The sequence below is a fragment of the Zeugodacus cucurbitae genome, chromosome 6 (genome assembly GCF_028554725.1).
Source record: "Zeugodacus cucurbitae isolate PBARC_wt_2022May chromosome 6, idZeuCucr1.2, whole genome shotgun sequence".
In the NCBI taxonomy this organism is placed as follows: Eukaryota; Metazoa; Arthropoda; class Insecta; order Diptera; family Tephritidae; genus Zeugodacus; species Zeugodacus cucurbitae.
In genome coordinates this window covers 2,976,485-2,993,949 of record NC_071671.1, presented here as the reverse complement: position 1 = coordinate 2,993,949, position 17,465 = coordinate 2,976,485, and the positions used below count along the sequence as shown (strand labels likewise).

At 28.9% G+C, this 17,465-nt stretch overlaps 1 protein-coding gene and 1 long non-coding RNA gene across 4 annotated transcripts in view; one reads left to right on the top strand and one right to left on the bottom strand.

Annotated features, from left to right (window-relative positions):
* The window catches only part of LOC128922463 (uncharacterized), a 130,360-nt gene that overhangs the window by 43,043 nt on the left and 69,852 nt on the right, over positions 1-17,465 (bottom strand). The gene's annotated exons all lie outside the window — the stretch shown is intronic.
* LOC105217344 (putative uncharacterized protein DDB_G0277255) overlaps positions 1-17,465 on the top strand; it is a 50,361-nt gene that overhangs the window by 7,861 nt on the left and 25,035 nt on the right. Inside the window, exon 1 of one of the 3 annotated variants that reach the window (XM_054232965.1) lies at positions 15,014-16,284. The exons of 1 other annotated variant lie outside the window; for it this stretch is intronic. Coding sequence is in view for 1 of the 2 variants with exons in the window: in XM_011192291.3 (XP_011190593.1) it covers positions 16,388-16,419 (32 nt within the window). In the remaining variant the exon portion in view is untranslated. Of the gene's footprint in view, positions 1-15,013; positions 16,420-17,465 lie in introns of those variants that run through there. One more of the 3 variants, XM_011192291.3, reaches the window with a different exon arrangement.

Sequence of the window (17,465 nt, the reverse complement as noted above, 5' to 3'; positions counted from 1 at the left end):
GTTTTAGGGATTTTTTTATGAAAATTTTGATTAAAATTATAAATTTTATTTTTTTTTTTTAATTTATTATGGATTTTTTTATGAAAATTTTTAATAAGTTTTCTTATTTTTTTAGAATTTTTATATATTTTTTTATGAAAATTTTTAAAATTTAAAATTTTTTTTTAAAGATTTTTTTATGGATTTTTTATGAAAATTTTGATTAAAATTATAAATTTTATTTTTTTAAGACTTTTTATGGTTTTTTTTTATGAAAGTTTTTAATAAAATTTTAAATATCATTTTTTTAAGATTTTTTATGGATTTTTTATGAAATTTTTTATTAAAGTTTTTTTTGTATTTATTTTTTAGATTTTTTGTGTATTTTTTTACGAAAATTTTTAATAACATTTTAAATTATATTTTTTTTAAGATTTTTTATGGATTTTTTTATGAAAATTTGTAATAAATTTTTTTATTTTTTTTTTAGAATTTTTATGTATTTCTTTATGACATTTTTTAATAAAATTTAAAATTTTATTTTTTTTTAAAGATTTTTTATGAAATTTTTTAATAAATTTCTTTAGAATTTTTATGTATTTTTTTATGAACATTATTAATAAAATTTTAATTTTTTTTTTAGAATTTTTATGTACTTCTGTATGAAAATTTTTAATAATTTTTTTTTATTTTTTATTTAGAATTTTTATGTACTTTTTTATGAAAACCTATTTTCCGATATGATTAAAACTGTTTAACAATTTTTTAAAAACAAGTTATATTTTATTTATAGTATTTATTGCATTATATTTTTAATTTTTGTAAATTCAACTTAAAATTTCTCTTTCGAAATTAAAAACAATAAAACCGACGGAATCCGTTTTAAAACAAATACAAACAAAAGTTCAACAAGTTGTTTTGTTGGTGTTTTTCTTTTTTTGATTCTTTTTTAATGAGCTTGCCATAATTCACATGTCAAACATATATCAAGCAACGAATTGTATAAAAAAGTAACAGTAACATTGACAGCAGCATTCGGCAGTTACAATGCAAGTAAACTTTAGCAAGCAAAAAACAACAACTACAAAGTGGCGGCGACCATAAAATTTAGTAATGTGCGCAAAAGTAACAAATTTGAGCAAAAAAAAAGTGGAGAATTTCGAAAAGCGCACAACTTTTCAACAGAGAAAATCACAAAAAAGTCATTGAAAAGGAGTCGAAACTTTTACTGCCTGCTGCAGCGGCTAATTTATGTTGCACTCGAAATGCGCGCAACAAAGCAACAACACTAGCAATTGTTGCAGCGCGTGCAAACGCGTGCATAAGCGCACCAACAGTTTTGCGGAATAAATTTTCCTGGCGCCGACACAAATTTTCCGCATAACAAAGAGTGGCGCAGCATGAGTAGGAAAATAAAAAAAACAGACTTTTGCTATAAAAAAGTTGCATGGAAATTCGAAATTACACAAAAAAGCGCAGCTCAGTTTGCTAGTGAGTAAGTAAAAGGGCAGCAACATTTTTCGTTGACATTAATTGTCAAGGCTTAGCAACATTGTTGCGACGCGCTTGTTGCAACGCGTTGCGTTGCGCTGTTAAACTGAACGCGCGCATAAGATGTTTTTGTGTGTGTGTGCGTGTGCGCGCTCAAGTACACGTGTACTTGGCTGTGCTGCAATCATTCACTGTGCGCTTCGTAGGTGTGGTCCGCACCTTTCTTTACGTACTCTTTCACTGCGACCGACTTGCCTGCTCGTTTTGCTTTTCCAATTACCTGACCGCCTGGCTTGTTGACGTTTGCCATTCACACAGTATCACATAGCGCTGAGTGGCAGCATGATTTAAATGGAAATTAAGAAAATAACAAAAAACAACAACAATAAATATGAGAAATTAATTAACGAGTAGCGCGCAGAGTCGAAGCGCAATGCGAGCGTTACGTTTGCTGCTAGCGCCAACGCTTAATACATATCTTATTACGTAGTTATATAGATGTGTGTGTTTGTATGTATGTAAGTATGTATGCTGCGTGAGCGCCTCTGGCTGTTTGTAGGTCAGGTGCAATATTTTCTTGACTATCAAATGCTGTAAAAAGTGGACGCGCTGTCAGCAGCTGCTGAACGCGCGCGCACACAAGCGCTGATCGTCGCCTGCACATACAAACACTTTTGCAGATAAAACTTCATTTCGCCTCCGTCTAAAGCACAGGTCACATGTAAACGCTTTGTAAATTGCCAGTAATTTGTGAGTAAATGGCTGTCATGAAATTAGGCTCAGCAGTTGGCAGCCACTTTACGGCTTGTTTTTCTGCAAACTGCTTTTGTGTGCATATTTACAAAAATTGTTTTTTTTTTTTCTAATTTTCAAATATATTCGCGCATATTTAACTTGCTAATATTTTGAAAATATAATTTTTTTCCAATCTACGTTTTCTTCAAACTGTCGCTCTTTGTTAGCGTTGTATTTTGGCGCATGGCGCAGCATTTGTTGGTGGCGCATTAAAAACGGCGCATGCGCATGCGCGCACATTTGCTGCTTTCAAGCAATGCTAATATTCGACGCTTTGTTTGCCTATACTCGCATGCATACAAATAAATAAATTGCAGCAAAGCGCATGCGCAGCCGCGCAAAATGAAGTATGCGCATTGGTTAATAGCTAATAGCTAAGCGCATGCAGCTTGCTGTGACAGTCAATGCACTTGTGCGCTGCATTTTTGCTTATTTTCTCAATTTTTTTTTACATTAATATTTATTTTAAGTTTTCCTTCATTAGCTTTAGTGTTTCGTAGACATTTTTCATTTTCTATTTTGGCTCGCTTTATTTGCGCGCACACACTGTCCGCCTGCGATTGTGTGTAAATGCATATGCAAATATTTGGAGAATTTTTATTTGCTTACACTTAACTGCAGGCGAGTGGTTGGTTGGGTGGTTGGCTAGCGCGCGCGTTGAGGGCTTTGTCTGCGCGTTGGCTAGCCGCGCGTTGTTGGCTGGTGGTGCGATGCGCCTGCTAGCGCGTCGCTTTTCTAAATATAAATGCACATTTACAACCACACATATTATGATTATCATATTTTTTTAGTTTTTCTATTGTAATTTTAGACACAAACAGTTGCGCAACCACGTCCATCAGCAAGCGCGCACAGCCGCGTTGGCACAGTGGCACTTGCCACCGCGCGCGCTACTTGTGCGCGCCCGGCCAATCATTAGCGTTATAATGCGCCTGCATTAGCAGCACAGGTCGATAATAATCATTGCCAGTGAACAAAGGCAATTGTGTGTGTGCATTTTCTTGCAAATATTCATTAATGGTCAACTGAAAAAATATATTTCATTACTGATTTTCCGCACTTCTTGGTCACTCACAGACCTTCCTACATTTGTGTTGCTTTATTTTTTTCATCGGTAATGGCGGCGACAGCTAATTCGCACCTTCGCCTTTTGTGCGCTTTTTAGCTGTTTGACACTTGCAAATACACATACACTCACTCAGTGCGCGCACACATACAAAAACAGTTATTTTTACACTCGTCACCCAATTTTTCTTTTTCTTTTTTAATACATTTTGCACCTCTCGCAAATTTATTGATTAGCCTTTCTTCTACTTTTTTTGCACCTTCTCTTGCGCTTGGCATTGACAGGTGGTGTTGGCAAGCCATCAGTGCGCAAAGTAAAGTGTCATAAAATCGCATGCGCACTCGCATTCCTCATGATTAACGCTAATTTGTTTGCGAGCAAGCGAGAAAAGTGTTAAAATATAATTAACTGATGGCTTGAGGAAAGTGTTGGCGGTCGTTAGGGGGTCATCGTGGGTCTTTGTGAGGGCGTAAAAAAAATATGTATGTGTATATTTCTGTAAGCACATAATTTATGACTTTTCTAATTGCTTACGTCAGCGAAAATTTATATTAAAAAAATATAAAAAAATTTTATGTAAATATTTGCAAACGCTTGCGTATGCGCTTGTGCGCTAAAAAGCTGCAGAGCATATTAGCTAATAGAAATTCATAATTCTCAATGTAATAACAGCACTGCACATTACGTCAATAAATTTTAATTAAATTGTTTAAAAGCCATAAATATATTAAAAAGGGAATTATTTAACGAGTTAATTATTGGAAAAGCCATATGTGAATTTTATAATAAAATATGTGATAATTATTATTATAAATGTTTATTTAAAATGTATTTATTTTACTTTTATTTAACTTTCACACGTGTTCACGTTTAAAATTACAATAAAATAATAATTTTTTTTATAATTAAATATTTTTTTTTATATATTATTTATTAAAATTTTTAAAATTAATTTTTATATAAATTTATTGAATAAAAAATAATAATTTATGAAATTTATTTTTATACAAATTTAATTTAAATATTTTTTTACCATTTTTAATATTGATTTTTAGCCAAAAAAATTTATTTTTGTTTTTAATATTTATTCAAATTAAAAAAAAAACATTATTCACACTGCTTCAATACCACCCCATAGTGTGAATATGCAAATTCTTGAAATGTTATTGTTATTGCATTGAGACGACTAATTAAAATATTAAACAATCAAAATCCGGTTCGATTGGCTTAGGGTTTGCTATTGACATCAGTTTATGTATAAATTTTTTAGCAAACATTTGTTCCTGAAGTTTGTTCAGTTGTAGCATCAGCTACAGCAGGTTTTATTTAGAAGAGCTTTAGTTTAGAGCTAGAGATTATATTTGTGTTGTGTAAAAAGTGTTTAGAATGATTTGGTAATGAGATAGGTACTCAAATATACTTTCAGATGCAAATTTAAGTGTATTTATCTTTAATTATTTGTAATTATTTGAGTTTTTGCGCCTAAAAGCTTGCTGCAATTAGATTGTATTATGTATAAATACGTTGAGAATTACGAAGCCAAGTTTGTTAAGCGAAGGAAATGCTTTAAAAACTAATTTTTAAACCAGATATTAACAATATTTTTACAAATTAATGCATAAATTAGTATTAAAAAATTTCATTTTTTTTCTTAAAAAAAATATTTTTTTTTCAAAAGAGATTTTTAAAACAATTATATATTTTTTTCTAACTGTAATTTTAACAGCAATATTTTAACTATATTTTACTTGAATATATATATTGGTAACAGATATTTAATTTAATTAAACAAAAAATAATAATTTTTTTTTTGGAAATATGAACAAAAATTTTTTTTAAGACTTTTTTAAAACAAACTTATTTTTTTTAACTGTAATTTTAACTGGAATATTTTAACTACATATTACTTGAATATATATTTAATTTAATTAAACAAAAAAAATATATTTTTTCATATTTTTTTCATAACCATTTCTTTTTTAACAAAAAAAATATTTTTATATTTCCAAAAAAAAAAAAAATATTTCCAATAAATATTTAAAAAAAAATATTTTTTTTTATATATTTTCATAATATATAATATATATATATAATATAACATAATATAATATTTCCAATAAATATTAAAAAAAAAAATATTTTTTTTATATATTTTCATATTTATATTTTTTCATATGAAAAAAAATTTCCTTTTTTTGAAATTTTTGAAAAAATATTTTCTTTTTGAAATATTTATTGGAAACATGTTTTTTTTTGAAATATAAAAAAATATTGTTTGTTTTAATAAAAAATTCTTTAAAACAAATACCATTTTTTTAACTGTAACTTTAACAGCCCCCTTATGCAATTCGCTATAATTTTACATTTTTTTCTAATTACAACTTCATAAGCTCTCTTATGCAACGTTGCAGCGCGGCAAAGGTATATTTGCACTACCCTAATTGCTAACTTCTTTATCAACTTCTGGCATTACGTCTTTTTTAAACAAGAACGTAAAAAAGTACAATAGCAATAATAGTAATAATGGCAACAACAAACACTAATTGAAATGGACTTAACATATTTATTACACTATAAACTATTATATCATTTATTAGCGCGCCGAAGAAAAAATACACAATTACAAAAAAAATAAAAATAAAAAATTGCAACAACAATTACAATAACTAAAACAATATCAACAACATCAACTAGACAAGTAATTTTTTTTTAATTTTTTGATTACTATTTTGATTGCTACACATGCTTGTTGTTGTTGTTGTTTTTTTTGTTGTTGCAATTTTATTGAACTTTATGGCGCTAAGCAGTAAGAAAAGTAAAAAAAGAAATCAACATAAAATGCGAAAAGACTTCAATTACCGTTACGATAGCGCACACCCACTCGCCAGCCTTCGCTTTGGCCATGCGTTATTGTCTTAATAATAAACATTTACAACTATTTACCATTTTGTTAATCAAAGCGCAACAGTTTTTCTGTACGCAATCAACAGCAATCTCTGCCGGCAATTGCGAATGAGTGGTGTGTTGGCGACAAAGCGTAAAGAGCACCGCTTTCATGGCTTTTGCCACCACCACCACCAGTAATGGTGCACTGGTGTGTGCTGATGATTGTAAATTTTCATAAAAATATTTACATTAATATTTACAAGCACACTATATTTACGTGATTTTATTAAGTAAATACGCGCCTGCTGACATTGCCAGACAAATATCGCACATGGCAATGCCAGAATGTGGTCAGTAGGAAATGCCATGCGTCAGCGTGTATGCTGGTCAGTGAGTCATTTCGAAAATTAACATATTAGACGACTTAATCGTTGTATTTGACGGCATAAAAACTGCTGTTATCACTAAAAGCATAAGCAACAAAATTAGTAATATGGGGAAAATACACATTTTTTACAGAGAAATTTATTTTTTCAAATGTAATAAGTAGTAATAGTGACTCACACACTAACTCACTCATTAGTGATTAGAGATGCGCGCGCAACTTCCCCCGCGCGTGTATTAGTAAGCGCTTAAAATGCACTTAAAATTCAAATCAGTTTGAAGGCATTTCTCAGTCATTTCATGCGATGGGCATTTACATGTAGTGAATGTGTTGCTGCAACGTTGGTGGTATCAAAGTGCCGCGCGGCAGCTTGGAATTGTAACACAAATTTTTCATGCGCACTTGGGTGACAAATCGTTCAGGTGATTCAGAGCGTTGCTTTAAGTGCAGGAAAGGGTGCTTAGAGACACATACATAGCTACATTTCATTTATATATGTATATATATTCACTGTATGTTTGTATGTTTGCTGCGTGCTAAGGCAATTCTCTGGCGCGCTTATCTATGTTCCATTTACGCGCAGGCGAAGATCAAATGGCGAGCATGTACAGCATAGCGCGCTGAGTGACGCAGGTGAGGCAGCACAAAAGTGCAGGAATTTCTATATATGCCTCTGTCTATATGTGTATATGTAAGTGTGTGACTTCATTATTACTTTTACCCAAATATGCCCGCGGCATTTGTCTGCGCACCAAAAAGGGTGCACACCAAACAAAAGCGGGAAGCTAAGTTGGGAAATATAGCAGCGACTCAAAGATTGCTGTGGCTCGTCTGCTGATAGACTTGGTAGACCAAGCAAAGCTGTGACCAAAGCGAAAATGCGCATGCTTCCAATAACAAAAACAAATGCAGCAAAGCAACAAAAGCAAAGAATAAGCAGCAAATGAAACGAAAATCCTTGCGGCTATAGCCACAGCATAAACAACAAATCAAAAGCATTGAAGAAAATAAGAAGCATGTTACTGGGCGCTTCCCGCTTTTCGATACACGACACACAAGCACAGAAGCATACACGAATATATACTCGTACTCATTCAACGCTTCCCTGTCGCTGCTTAGAAATATTCAAATGAGTTTGACGAATTTCGCAATTGCCACGGCAGTGTCAGCAGGGTTGCCATTCATTAATGCCGTTGCGCTTGTTTGCGTGCGCATAGAAAATAAACAAACTCTATGTACGGCAGGCATTTTGTTGTTGCGGAAATCTTATTGGAAATTAGGTGTGAATATGTTGCGGCACGTTTCGAGACTTTTGTAATTTTAGTTAGATAAATATTATCACACAGCTGTCAATGGCGTTATCTACACACATACATGTACATATGTATGTATGTATGTTTGTATGTGACAGTAAATTGCCGTGACAATGTAAAATGTAAATTTCAAGTAAATTGCTGTTTATCGTAAATTAAGTTTAATGCGAAATTGTGTAATAAATTATGTGATTAGCTGATCAATGAAAGTTTAGGCGGGTTATTACACAAAATTTGAACACAAAAAATTTCAAGTATTAATATAATAAAATATTTTAAAATAAAAAAAATAATTAACCAAATTATAAAAAAAAATATATTAAAAAAAATAAAAAAAAAATTAAATTAATTAGAATATTTTTTATTGAAAATGTTAAATGTTAAAATATTAAAAAATAAACAAAAATAAATCACAAAATTACTAGAACCAATATTAATTAATTAAATTAAGCAAAAAATAATAGAAAAACTTTAAGACAAAATATATTATTAAAAAAAAATTAAATTAAATTAAAAAATTAAAATTAAAAAGTAAAATATTTTACAATAAAAAAATAAATTTTATTAAAAAAATAATAAAAAATAAAAAAAAGAATTAAAATATTTTATTACAAAAAATTGAATTATTTTAATTAAAAATTAAATTAAAAATTTTTTACATTAAAATATTTTATTTTCTTTATAAAAGAATTTTCCTTTTCTATTGAATTTATTAATAATTTTTTTTTAAATTGTATATTTCAATAAAAAAAATTATAATAATTTGAAGTATTCCATCTCAGAATGTTATTAAAAAATAATTATACGAATTAAATAATGTAATATTAAAAAAAAATATTATTAAAAAATAAAATATTTTATCATAAATTAATAATTTTAATAAAAAAAAAAAAAAAAATTAATCAATAAACAAATTAATTTAAAATATTTTGTTAAATAAAACAAAATTATTTTAATTAAAAATTAAATAAAAATTTTTTTGAATTAATTTTTTATAGTATTAAAAAAATATTAGAAAATAAAATGTTCTATATTAAAAAAATAAATTAATTAAAAAAAAATTAATTAAAATATTTTATTACAAAAAATTAAGTTAAAAATTTATTGCATTAATTTTTTTATAGTATTAAAAAAATATTAAAAAGTAAATTATTCTATATTAAAAAAATAAATTTAATAAAAAATTAAAAAAAAAACTGAATTACAATATTTTATTACAAAAAATTGAATTATTTTAATTAAAAATTTTTTGCATTGAAATATTTTTTTTTTAATTTTTTCCTATTCTATTGGACACATTTTTAATAAAAAAATTTTGTGTTTAAAAAAATAGTTTATTTCCAAAAAAAAATAATAATAATTTGAAGTATTCCATTTCACAACAATTGGCGTTTTCCTTTGTTGCTGTAAAAATCGATATATAATGTCGCAATTAAATTGGAGAACGCCCTCTTGAGAATTTGCGATAAAAATGTCACATTGTTGCTATTTTTTCAATTGAAAGTGATACACTAATAATATAAAAAATAAAATAAATTAAATTAAATTAAAAATAAAAAGAAAATACAATTAAATTAAATAAAAAAATAACAAGAATAAAAAAACAAAAAAAAATAATATCAAAAAGTAATAAATCACTAATAAATACCAAAACAATGTATATTCGCAGCAATACATACGAAAAATGGTGTAATTCTCAGTTTACAACAACAACAAAAACAACAACACGCACACAACATTTCAGACATTTTCATCAAATTAATCATTTTCACCTGTGCGCTCGCATGCCAATGTAATCTTTTTGAAGAAATTATCACTAAAACGCAGATAATGAATAGCAACAACAATAGCAATAAAAATATATTACGAGGCATTCATCATTTGCTAATGTTACTAACGCCAAGAACCCTTTTCAAACCTAATCACAACCACTTCACAACAAATATGCCAAAAACAAATGCATGCAATATTTACTTCAAATATATGTATATAATAGATATTTGCAACAATAACAAAAACATAACAAAAAAAATGTAAAAGTCATTGCGCCGCATAGATATCGGAGATACGTGCGGTACAAAGTTTAAGTGGCTGGAAAAATAAATAATATTAAGAGGCGATGCATGTGAGTGTGTATAGAGATTTATGGAGAGATGCCTTTGTATATATAAATACAGTTTTTATAATGTTCAAAAATTGTTTTCTTGGAAATATTTATGGAATCTATTGAATTTAACACCGGAAATAAGCCACTAAGCAGCCAAATTGTATTAGTATTAAATTTTAAATCTCTCCATATTATATTTATATCAGTGACACGTGTACTCACACAAATCGCCTATAATGTGAGCTTAATTTATAGTCAAGGCTTTGTGCTTGATTGATTTTTATGATTTGTTTATAAAGAAATTGGCGAAAATGCAGTCGATTCAACAAACAAACAGATTTCTATATCGCCTAGGTGCTAAAGCACCTGGGTTGATGGTGAGCGTTTGCGTTTAAAATGAAATTATTATTATGAAAGCATGTCGTGATTTTGATTATATTTCCCGTAATGTTAGCCACACTAAATTATTTTTTGACCATGTTTACTCGTGTCTGCCACATCCGGGGTCTGCTACTAAATATAACACTGCTAGATACACTTCATGGCCGAGTTATCAATGGTGCTCGTAGCATTAACTCATTAACCAGTTTTTTATATTTTAAAAGAAATATTTCTCATGTACCATTTGAAACAAATATTTATTGTCACATTTGCTGGAATTTTAATTAAAAATATAACATAAATCACTACAAACTTATCTTATCATATTGAATTAACAAGGCTGTTCGACCGATTGTCTCGAGCGTCAAATTTGCTCTCTCACAGGCATATATATTTAAACAAAAAAAAAAATAATAAAGCAATACATTTTTAAATATAAAGAAAAATAACATCATAAATTTCAAACAACTATAATAATAGGAGAGCGCGAAAAAATGTCGCTTCTCAAATATTTGCAAAAATTTTAATTAATTTCAAGGGAATTTCGTCACGTTTTCACAACATTTGTTGGAATTTAGTTAATTATTTATTTTTGTTATTTGCCACTTGTAGTAAAAGAATTTATTGGTGAAAGTATTTACTCAACGGTCTGTAGCCGGTAAGTACACTCAACTAAGTACTCATCGCATGGGTCAATATTTGCCATATTTTTGTAAGGAGAGTCTGCTATTGTCAAACGCTAAACAAATATAATATATTAAATATTTGTTGTATAGAAAATTATTATTATTACACAGAAAAAAGTACCTAAATGTGAGTGGGCGGCAAGTTTTATAAGAAAAAGTGGTCTAATAATGAGAAATATTTATGCATAGTAACAAAAAGCAAAGCAAAATATAGAAAATAATTCAAATTTTAATAAAAATATATGAGTAACTATTTATCTAATTAAATATTAATTAATTAATTTTAATCTGCTTTAATACTACCAGCATATTATTAAAAAATTCCATCATAGATTTTGCGCTCTCCTCATAAGCCTTTATCCACCCACACTTAACTACCTAACTGCTGATCAACCACGATCCAACCGCAAGAGCGTGATCAGTTTGAACTTTGCAACACATTCATTTGAATTTTTCCATACTTTTTGGCATTTTTGTATTTATCAACTGTATATTAGTGTTAAAAAGGCATTCAACAATGACTACATTATCTATTCACCATTGTTCTGATTTTTATACATGTTTAAAAACCCTCTCATTACACAGCCATAAAAAGCGCTTGTGTTGGTTAAAGTTCTTTGATATGCTTGAAGCCCCAATACATTTTCCATAAACGCAACTAAAGACCTTTGATAATTGATAACGCGTTTATATTATAGCTAAAGAGCTTTGAAAGTAATTTGCATTCCAGCGTGAATGTCATAATAAATGTGGTGAAACAAGGTGGCACACGCCTTGCACTAATCTACACGCTTATTTATCGCTTAGCCATAATTTGATTGCAGCGGTGCAAATTTTAAGGGAATACCATGGCGTGTTTGTTCGTTTGGCGTTCATTGGCGGGGTCGCGAGCCAGGCATCGGCGTAATGACGCAATTGTGTCGCAGTTACCCCAAAAAGCACGATAATGATAATACCCAATAATATTGAAATAATAATGAAAAAAAAAAACTAATTAGTGGCATACACACAGTTGATAAGTCGCTATAAAAAGCATATGTGAATAATTAGCGAAAAAAAGAAATGTTTAGCAAATATTTAGTGGGCAGGTGTTAATTGCACTTTATCTACGTATGTATATAGCCTAATGGTTGATCAGCTCCTTAAAAAAATGTTAAATTTTTTTAATTTTTTGATCACTGCCATTAATAAAATATTATAAATAAAATTTAAAAATAATAAATATTAAAATATAATTATTTAAAAAATAAATAAATAAAATTTAAAAACATTAAATATTAAAAATTATTTAAAAAAAAAAAATTAAAAATTATTAATATTAAAAATTAAATATTAATAAAAAAATAGAAAATTTAAAAATATTAAAAATTAAATAAAAAAAAAATAAAAATTTAAAAATATTAAATATTAAAAATTAAATATTTAAAAATTAATTATTAAAAAAATATATAAAAAAAATTAAAAATAATTAATATTTAAAATTAAATATTAAAAAAAATAATAATAATATTTAATATTAAAAATATTTAAATATTAGAAATTAAATACTAAAAAAAATTTAAAAATATTATATATGTTTAAATATTAAAAATTGAATATAAAAAATTTAAAAATATTCAAATATTAAAAATTAAATATCAAAAAAAAAAAAAATAAAACAAAAATTTAAAAGTATTAAATATTAAAAATATTTAAATATTAGAAATTAAATATTTAAAAAAAAAATTTAAAAATAATTAATATTAAAAATTAAATATAAAAAAATTTTTAAAATATTAAAAATATTAAAAATGAAATATTAAAAAAATAATTAATATAAAAAATTGAATATAAAAAAAAAATAAAAAATGTAAAAATATTAAAAATATTTAAATATTAAAAATTAAATATTAAAAAAATAATAACAAAATTTAAAAATAATTAATATTAAAAATATTTAAATATTAAAAAAAGAAACAAATAATATTTAAAAATATTAATTATTAAACATCAAATATTAAAAAAACATAAAAAAAATTTAAAAATATTAAATATTAAAAATTAAATATAAAAAAATATTAAAAATATTAAATATTAAAAATTAAATATTAAAAAAAATATAAAAAAAAAATTAAAAATATTAAATATTAAAAATTATATATTAAAAAAATATAAAAAAATAAAAAAAAAAAATTAAAAATATTAAATATTAAAAATCAAATATTAAAAAAAAATAAAAAAATTAAAAATATTAAATATTGAAAATTAAATATTTAGAAAAAATAAAAAAATTTAAAAATATTAAATATTAAATAAATACCTCAGGCTTACATTTACATTTAGTAGTTCCTTCATTTATGGAAGTTTTAACTAATTAATGTGAAAAGCTATTTTATGATTTTACACATTATTTGTTTACTGTTAAAACATATTTACACTACATAAACGGCATAAATTTGCACAAAATACTGCCTTCGCAACGAAACTTGTAGAAATTCTGCGATTTTTATTATCGTACATTAGCATGAATATTTACATTTATGGTTGTAGGCATGTAGGCATATGCACGGCAGTGAAATAACAAAGTGGCCCGAAAAATAATAGTTTGTAACTAATCAGAAAAGTATCAATTTTAGAACAGTTTTTTTGAAAGTTGTTCGAAAAAGTTTTTTTTTTAATAAAAACAAGAAACAAATCTAAATTAAAATTGTTGCTCATACTAGATCGTTATCTAACAGTTTCCTAAATATATTTTTTATTAAAATATTTTAATTTTATTTCGTAGAACAACAACACGGAAAAACACGGACTTTCTTGCTTAGATAAAGATAGTTGTTCGACTAGTTACAAGTATTACTAGCTTTGTAGTAGTTGCCAAGCAGTTAATTTCACTACAGCCTTCATATCAAGATTTGCCTGTGTTTTGCGTGCACTTGCACTTTTAATTTTCAACTTGGCTTATTTGCTTGCCATATTTATTTAGTTGCTATTTCCAACTTTTCTGTGTAATTTTGCACTTTTCGGTTATTTGTTTGTTTGCTAATAAAGTCGTAAATTTACACTTGCCGTGCAAACAACGCCAACAACTGCAAGTTCAAATCATAAATTAAATCGTGGCTAATAATAATTAAATACGTAAGTGTTTGGGGAATGTCGCAAACAAGCGCCAAAATGAAAATCAAACAGAAATATTTTTTTGCACTAATGCGAAAAATCAATAAGTAATGGAAAGTGGGTATGGCGAAAGAGTAAGAGGAAATAAATACAAATGAAACTAAATATATTTTAAAGAACAGCAGCAAATAATTATAAAATTAGTAATAAAGTCAGCTGGCGACTAAGCAAATATTTTGGCATTAAAGTTTTTACACGCACCAGCCTGTTTGTTAGTAAGCGGTCATTATGTATTATGGCTCAAATGTCTGGCGTCTACAGACCTAATGCGACATGTTGAATTGGCCTGTCAAGATTATGGCACACACTTGTTGACCAGATATTTAGTATACATTTCATAATTAATTAACGCAAATTAATGAGATTGCGAGTAATTTCATTTCAAATTAATGAGATTGCGAGAATTCCCCAAAATGTACTACTTTAAATATATTAAAAAAAAATATTAAAAAATATTGTATGTATGCATATGCATCTAGTAATCTTTGAGACTATGACTTGCCGGTTTTTAGCTGTTTTACCGGGCTAAACGGTCACGAGTTAATCGACGCAATGCAATGATTTGACGATTTCGTTGCCAATCAGCGCTGGAAAGCCTCTAAAACAGTTTACGCCCAACACGTTTGGGCCATAAATAGCGCGGTAAACAAGCCCCCATCGAGTACTGAGTAATTAGAGCACACATGCGTAAACTCGTAATTTAGCTAATTACAAAAAAAAAAAAAAAACAAAAAAAAAAATAAATAAAAAATAAAAATAATAAAAAATTGAAAAAATAAAAATTAAAAAAAATCCGCATGAGTTCGCAAAGTTCAGCGGGCATTCGGCGCGAACGTGAATAGCACGTGTGTGGCAAATCTCTAATGCGCGTCAAAACAGTTAAAGCAACAATAAGAAAAAAATCGATTTTTAGTGATAAAAGTCAAAAAGACCTGTTGTCCGCTAGCCATACCGAAGGTAATCAAAGCGCTACGATCAGCGTTATTTGGGGCGTTGCGTTGTTAGCGTAAATATCATATATATAAATAAAATTTAAAATAGCAACAAAAACAAAAAACGCGCAGGTGAGAAAAATGCAAAAAAAACGCAAAAAAAAGTAAAAAATGCGACACACACACACACGCGCGCGCACTTGCACTGATATGATGCACCACTACAGCGGCAGCGCGCCAACACGCCAGACCCATCGAACGCTTGTTGTGCGCTTATCAGATAAATATTTCGCTTTGTTGTTGTTGTTGTTGTATGGCAGTATATTATGTAGTTATTTATTAATGTGTACTTGCAATTAACGTTTTTTACTTTTTGTTGTTGTTGTTTTTGTGTTTATTACACTTGTATGTTTTTTACGTTTAGGGGTGTTCCTCAACGCCCGCTCAACGCGTTAGCGGCGCACCGCGCGTTTGTTGGTTACGCTGCGCGCTTGTCGCTTGTCGTCTCTAATGCGTGTGTGTGCGCTCGCTCGCTCGCCTATGCTCGTACAATAGCAATTCGCCAATTAGGCTTCTACTTCAAATCGTTGTATTTAGTGCGATTTCGGCACTCGCGCCCTACGTATCTATCAAAGCAAACGCGCGCACAATGCAAGCGCAACGGATCGTTTAACGGTTATTAACGTTCGAACGATTTAACGAGTGGCAGTGCAGTGCAGTGCAGTGAATACAACAGATTACAGTTACTTGTGCTCTTACGCGCTTTTTACTATGTTTTCGTCTGACGGCAAATTTCATAAATTTTATAGACGATCTTTAAGCAGTTCATACGATAACAGCGCCTGTGTGCAGCAATACGATGCTTACAATGAGCCATATCATATATAGTTGCCGTTAGAGTGATTGATTTGTGATGTTATTGTGATTGTGACGGACGACCATCCAAGCCAAGGCGCTTGCCTGTTGAACCCCATAAATACATATATACGTGTATATAATGATAATGATCATAATTGTGATTTTCCTCTTGATAATGAGCATGCTATCAATGCCAGCAGTGCTATTTTACGGAGCTTGGACTCTATTGTGTTTGTGATTTTCGAATTTGTGGTGAGTGATTTACGCAGATTTCATTCATATTCGCAGCAAGAAATTAAAAGAAAGCAAACAAGAAAAAATAAACAAGAACACGATCAGTTTTAGCGCTGATCATATGCGTGGAATACGGATTTTACCGCAAAGAATGTAAGTACGGGGCTGAAGTATGAGGCTGGAGCTTCAAAAAAGGTTCTTATTTAACAATTACACTTTGTAAAAAAATGTTAAAATAGTGTTTATTTGTGTAAAAAAAGTAAATTTTACTTGGCAATGAAGTTCGAGATTGTTCCTTCACTCCTTCATTTCGCGCTTTAGAGGCCAAATTGGCACTGTTCATTGCCATGCAGTTAACGTCAAGTGATAAGTGAAAAGCGTGTTGTTTCGCCCAAAATAAGATTACATTTTTTTGGCATTTGTTGCCAGGCCTCTCTTATTGCCTGCGGCTATCCAAAGTAGTCATAACAGAAGCCAATAAAAAATTGATAAAGCACTTGTTTGTGAAACAAATGGTTGCTAAGTGCAATTCAGTCAGTAATGCTTGAGATCGATATTAAGAAATTATTTCGGGTGTGAAAATGAAATTTCAAAATTTATAGTAAATATTTTAACCTTGAAATGAAACTGTTTTAAGAACGAACAAGTGCCTTTGAAGCAAGTTCTCTATTTTATATGCAATTCTTTACGTTTTTACAATAAGAATGCACAACATTTCAACGACATCTCACGAGTTTACAGCTTCGCTTGGCGATCTAACGAGGAAGCACACCTTGAGCTCGATTTCATAAGCTCTCAAACTGTTGCGTAAAACACTTCGATCACGAAGTGAGTGACATAACTTTTTCAGGCTTCCGCTATTTATGTTTTCTCGCAAATAGTGCGTTGGCATTGCATTTCAAATATTTGCGTAAAATTTCAAATTAAACGCAATGCGTCTTTACTCAGCGTAATGAGAAACAATCCCGCACATAACTTTTTGTTAGATAAATTCGCACTTTGGTCCCTACATAAGTGCGCGCTGTTAAGCTGGAGAGGCGTGAATTTCACGCATTTTATGTTTATTAAGATTTCCTAAACAAAATAACACTTGAACGACGACGCGGCGCTTTGTTTAAGGCGCCCCGGAAAGGAAAAGGGTTCGAGAGGCGCTTGAAGTGAGCGACAATTTTGGCTGTAGGGTGTTACATGCCAAACCG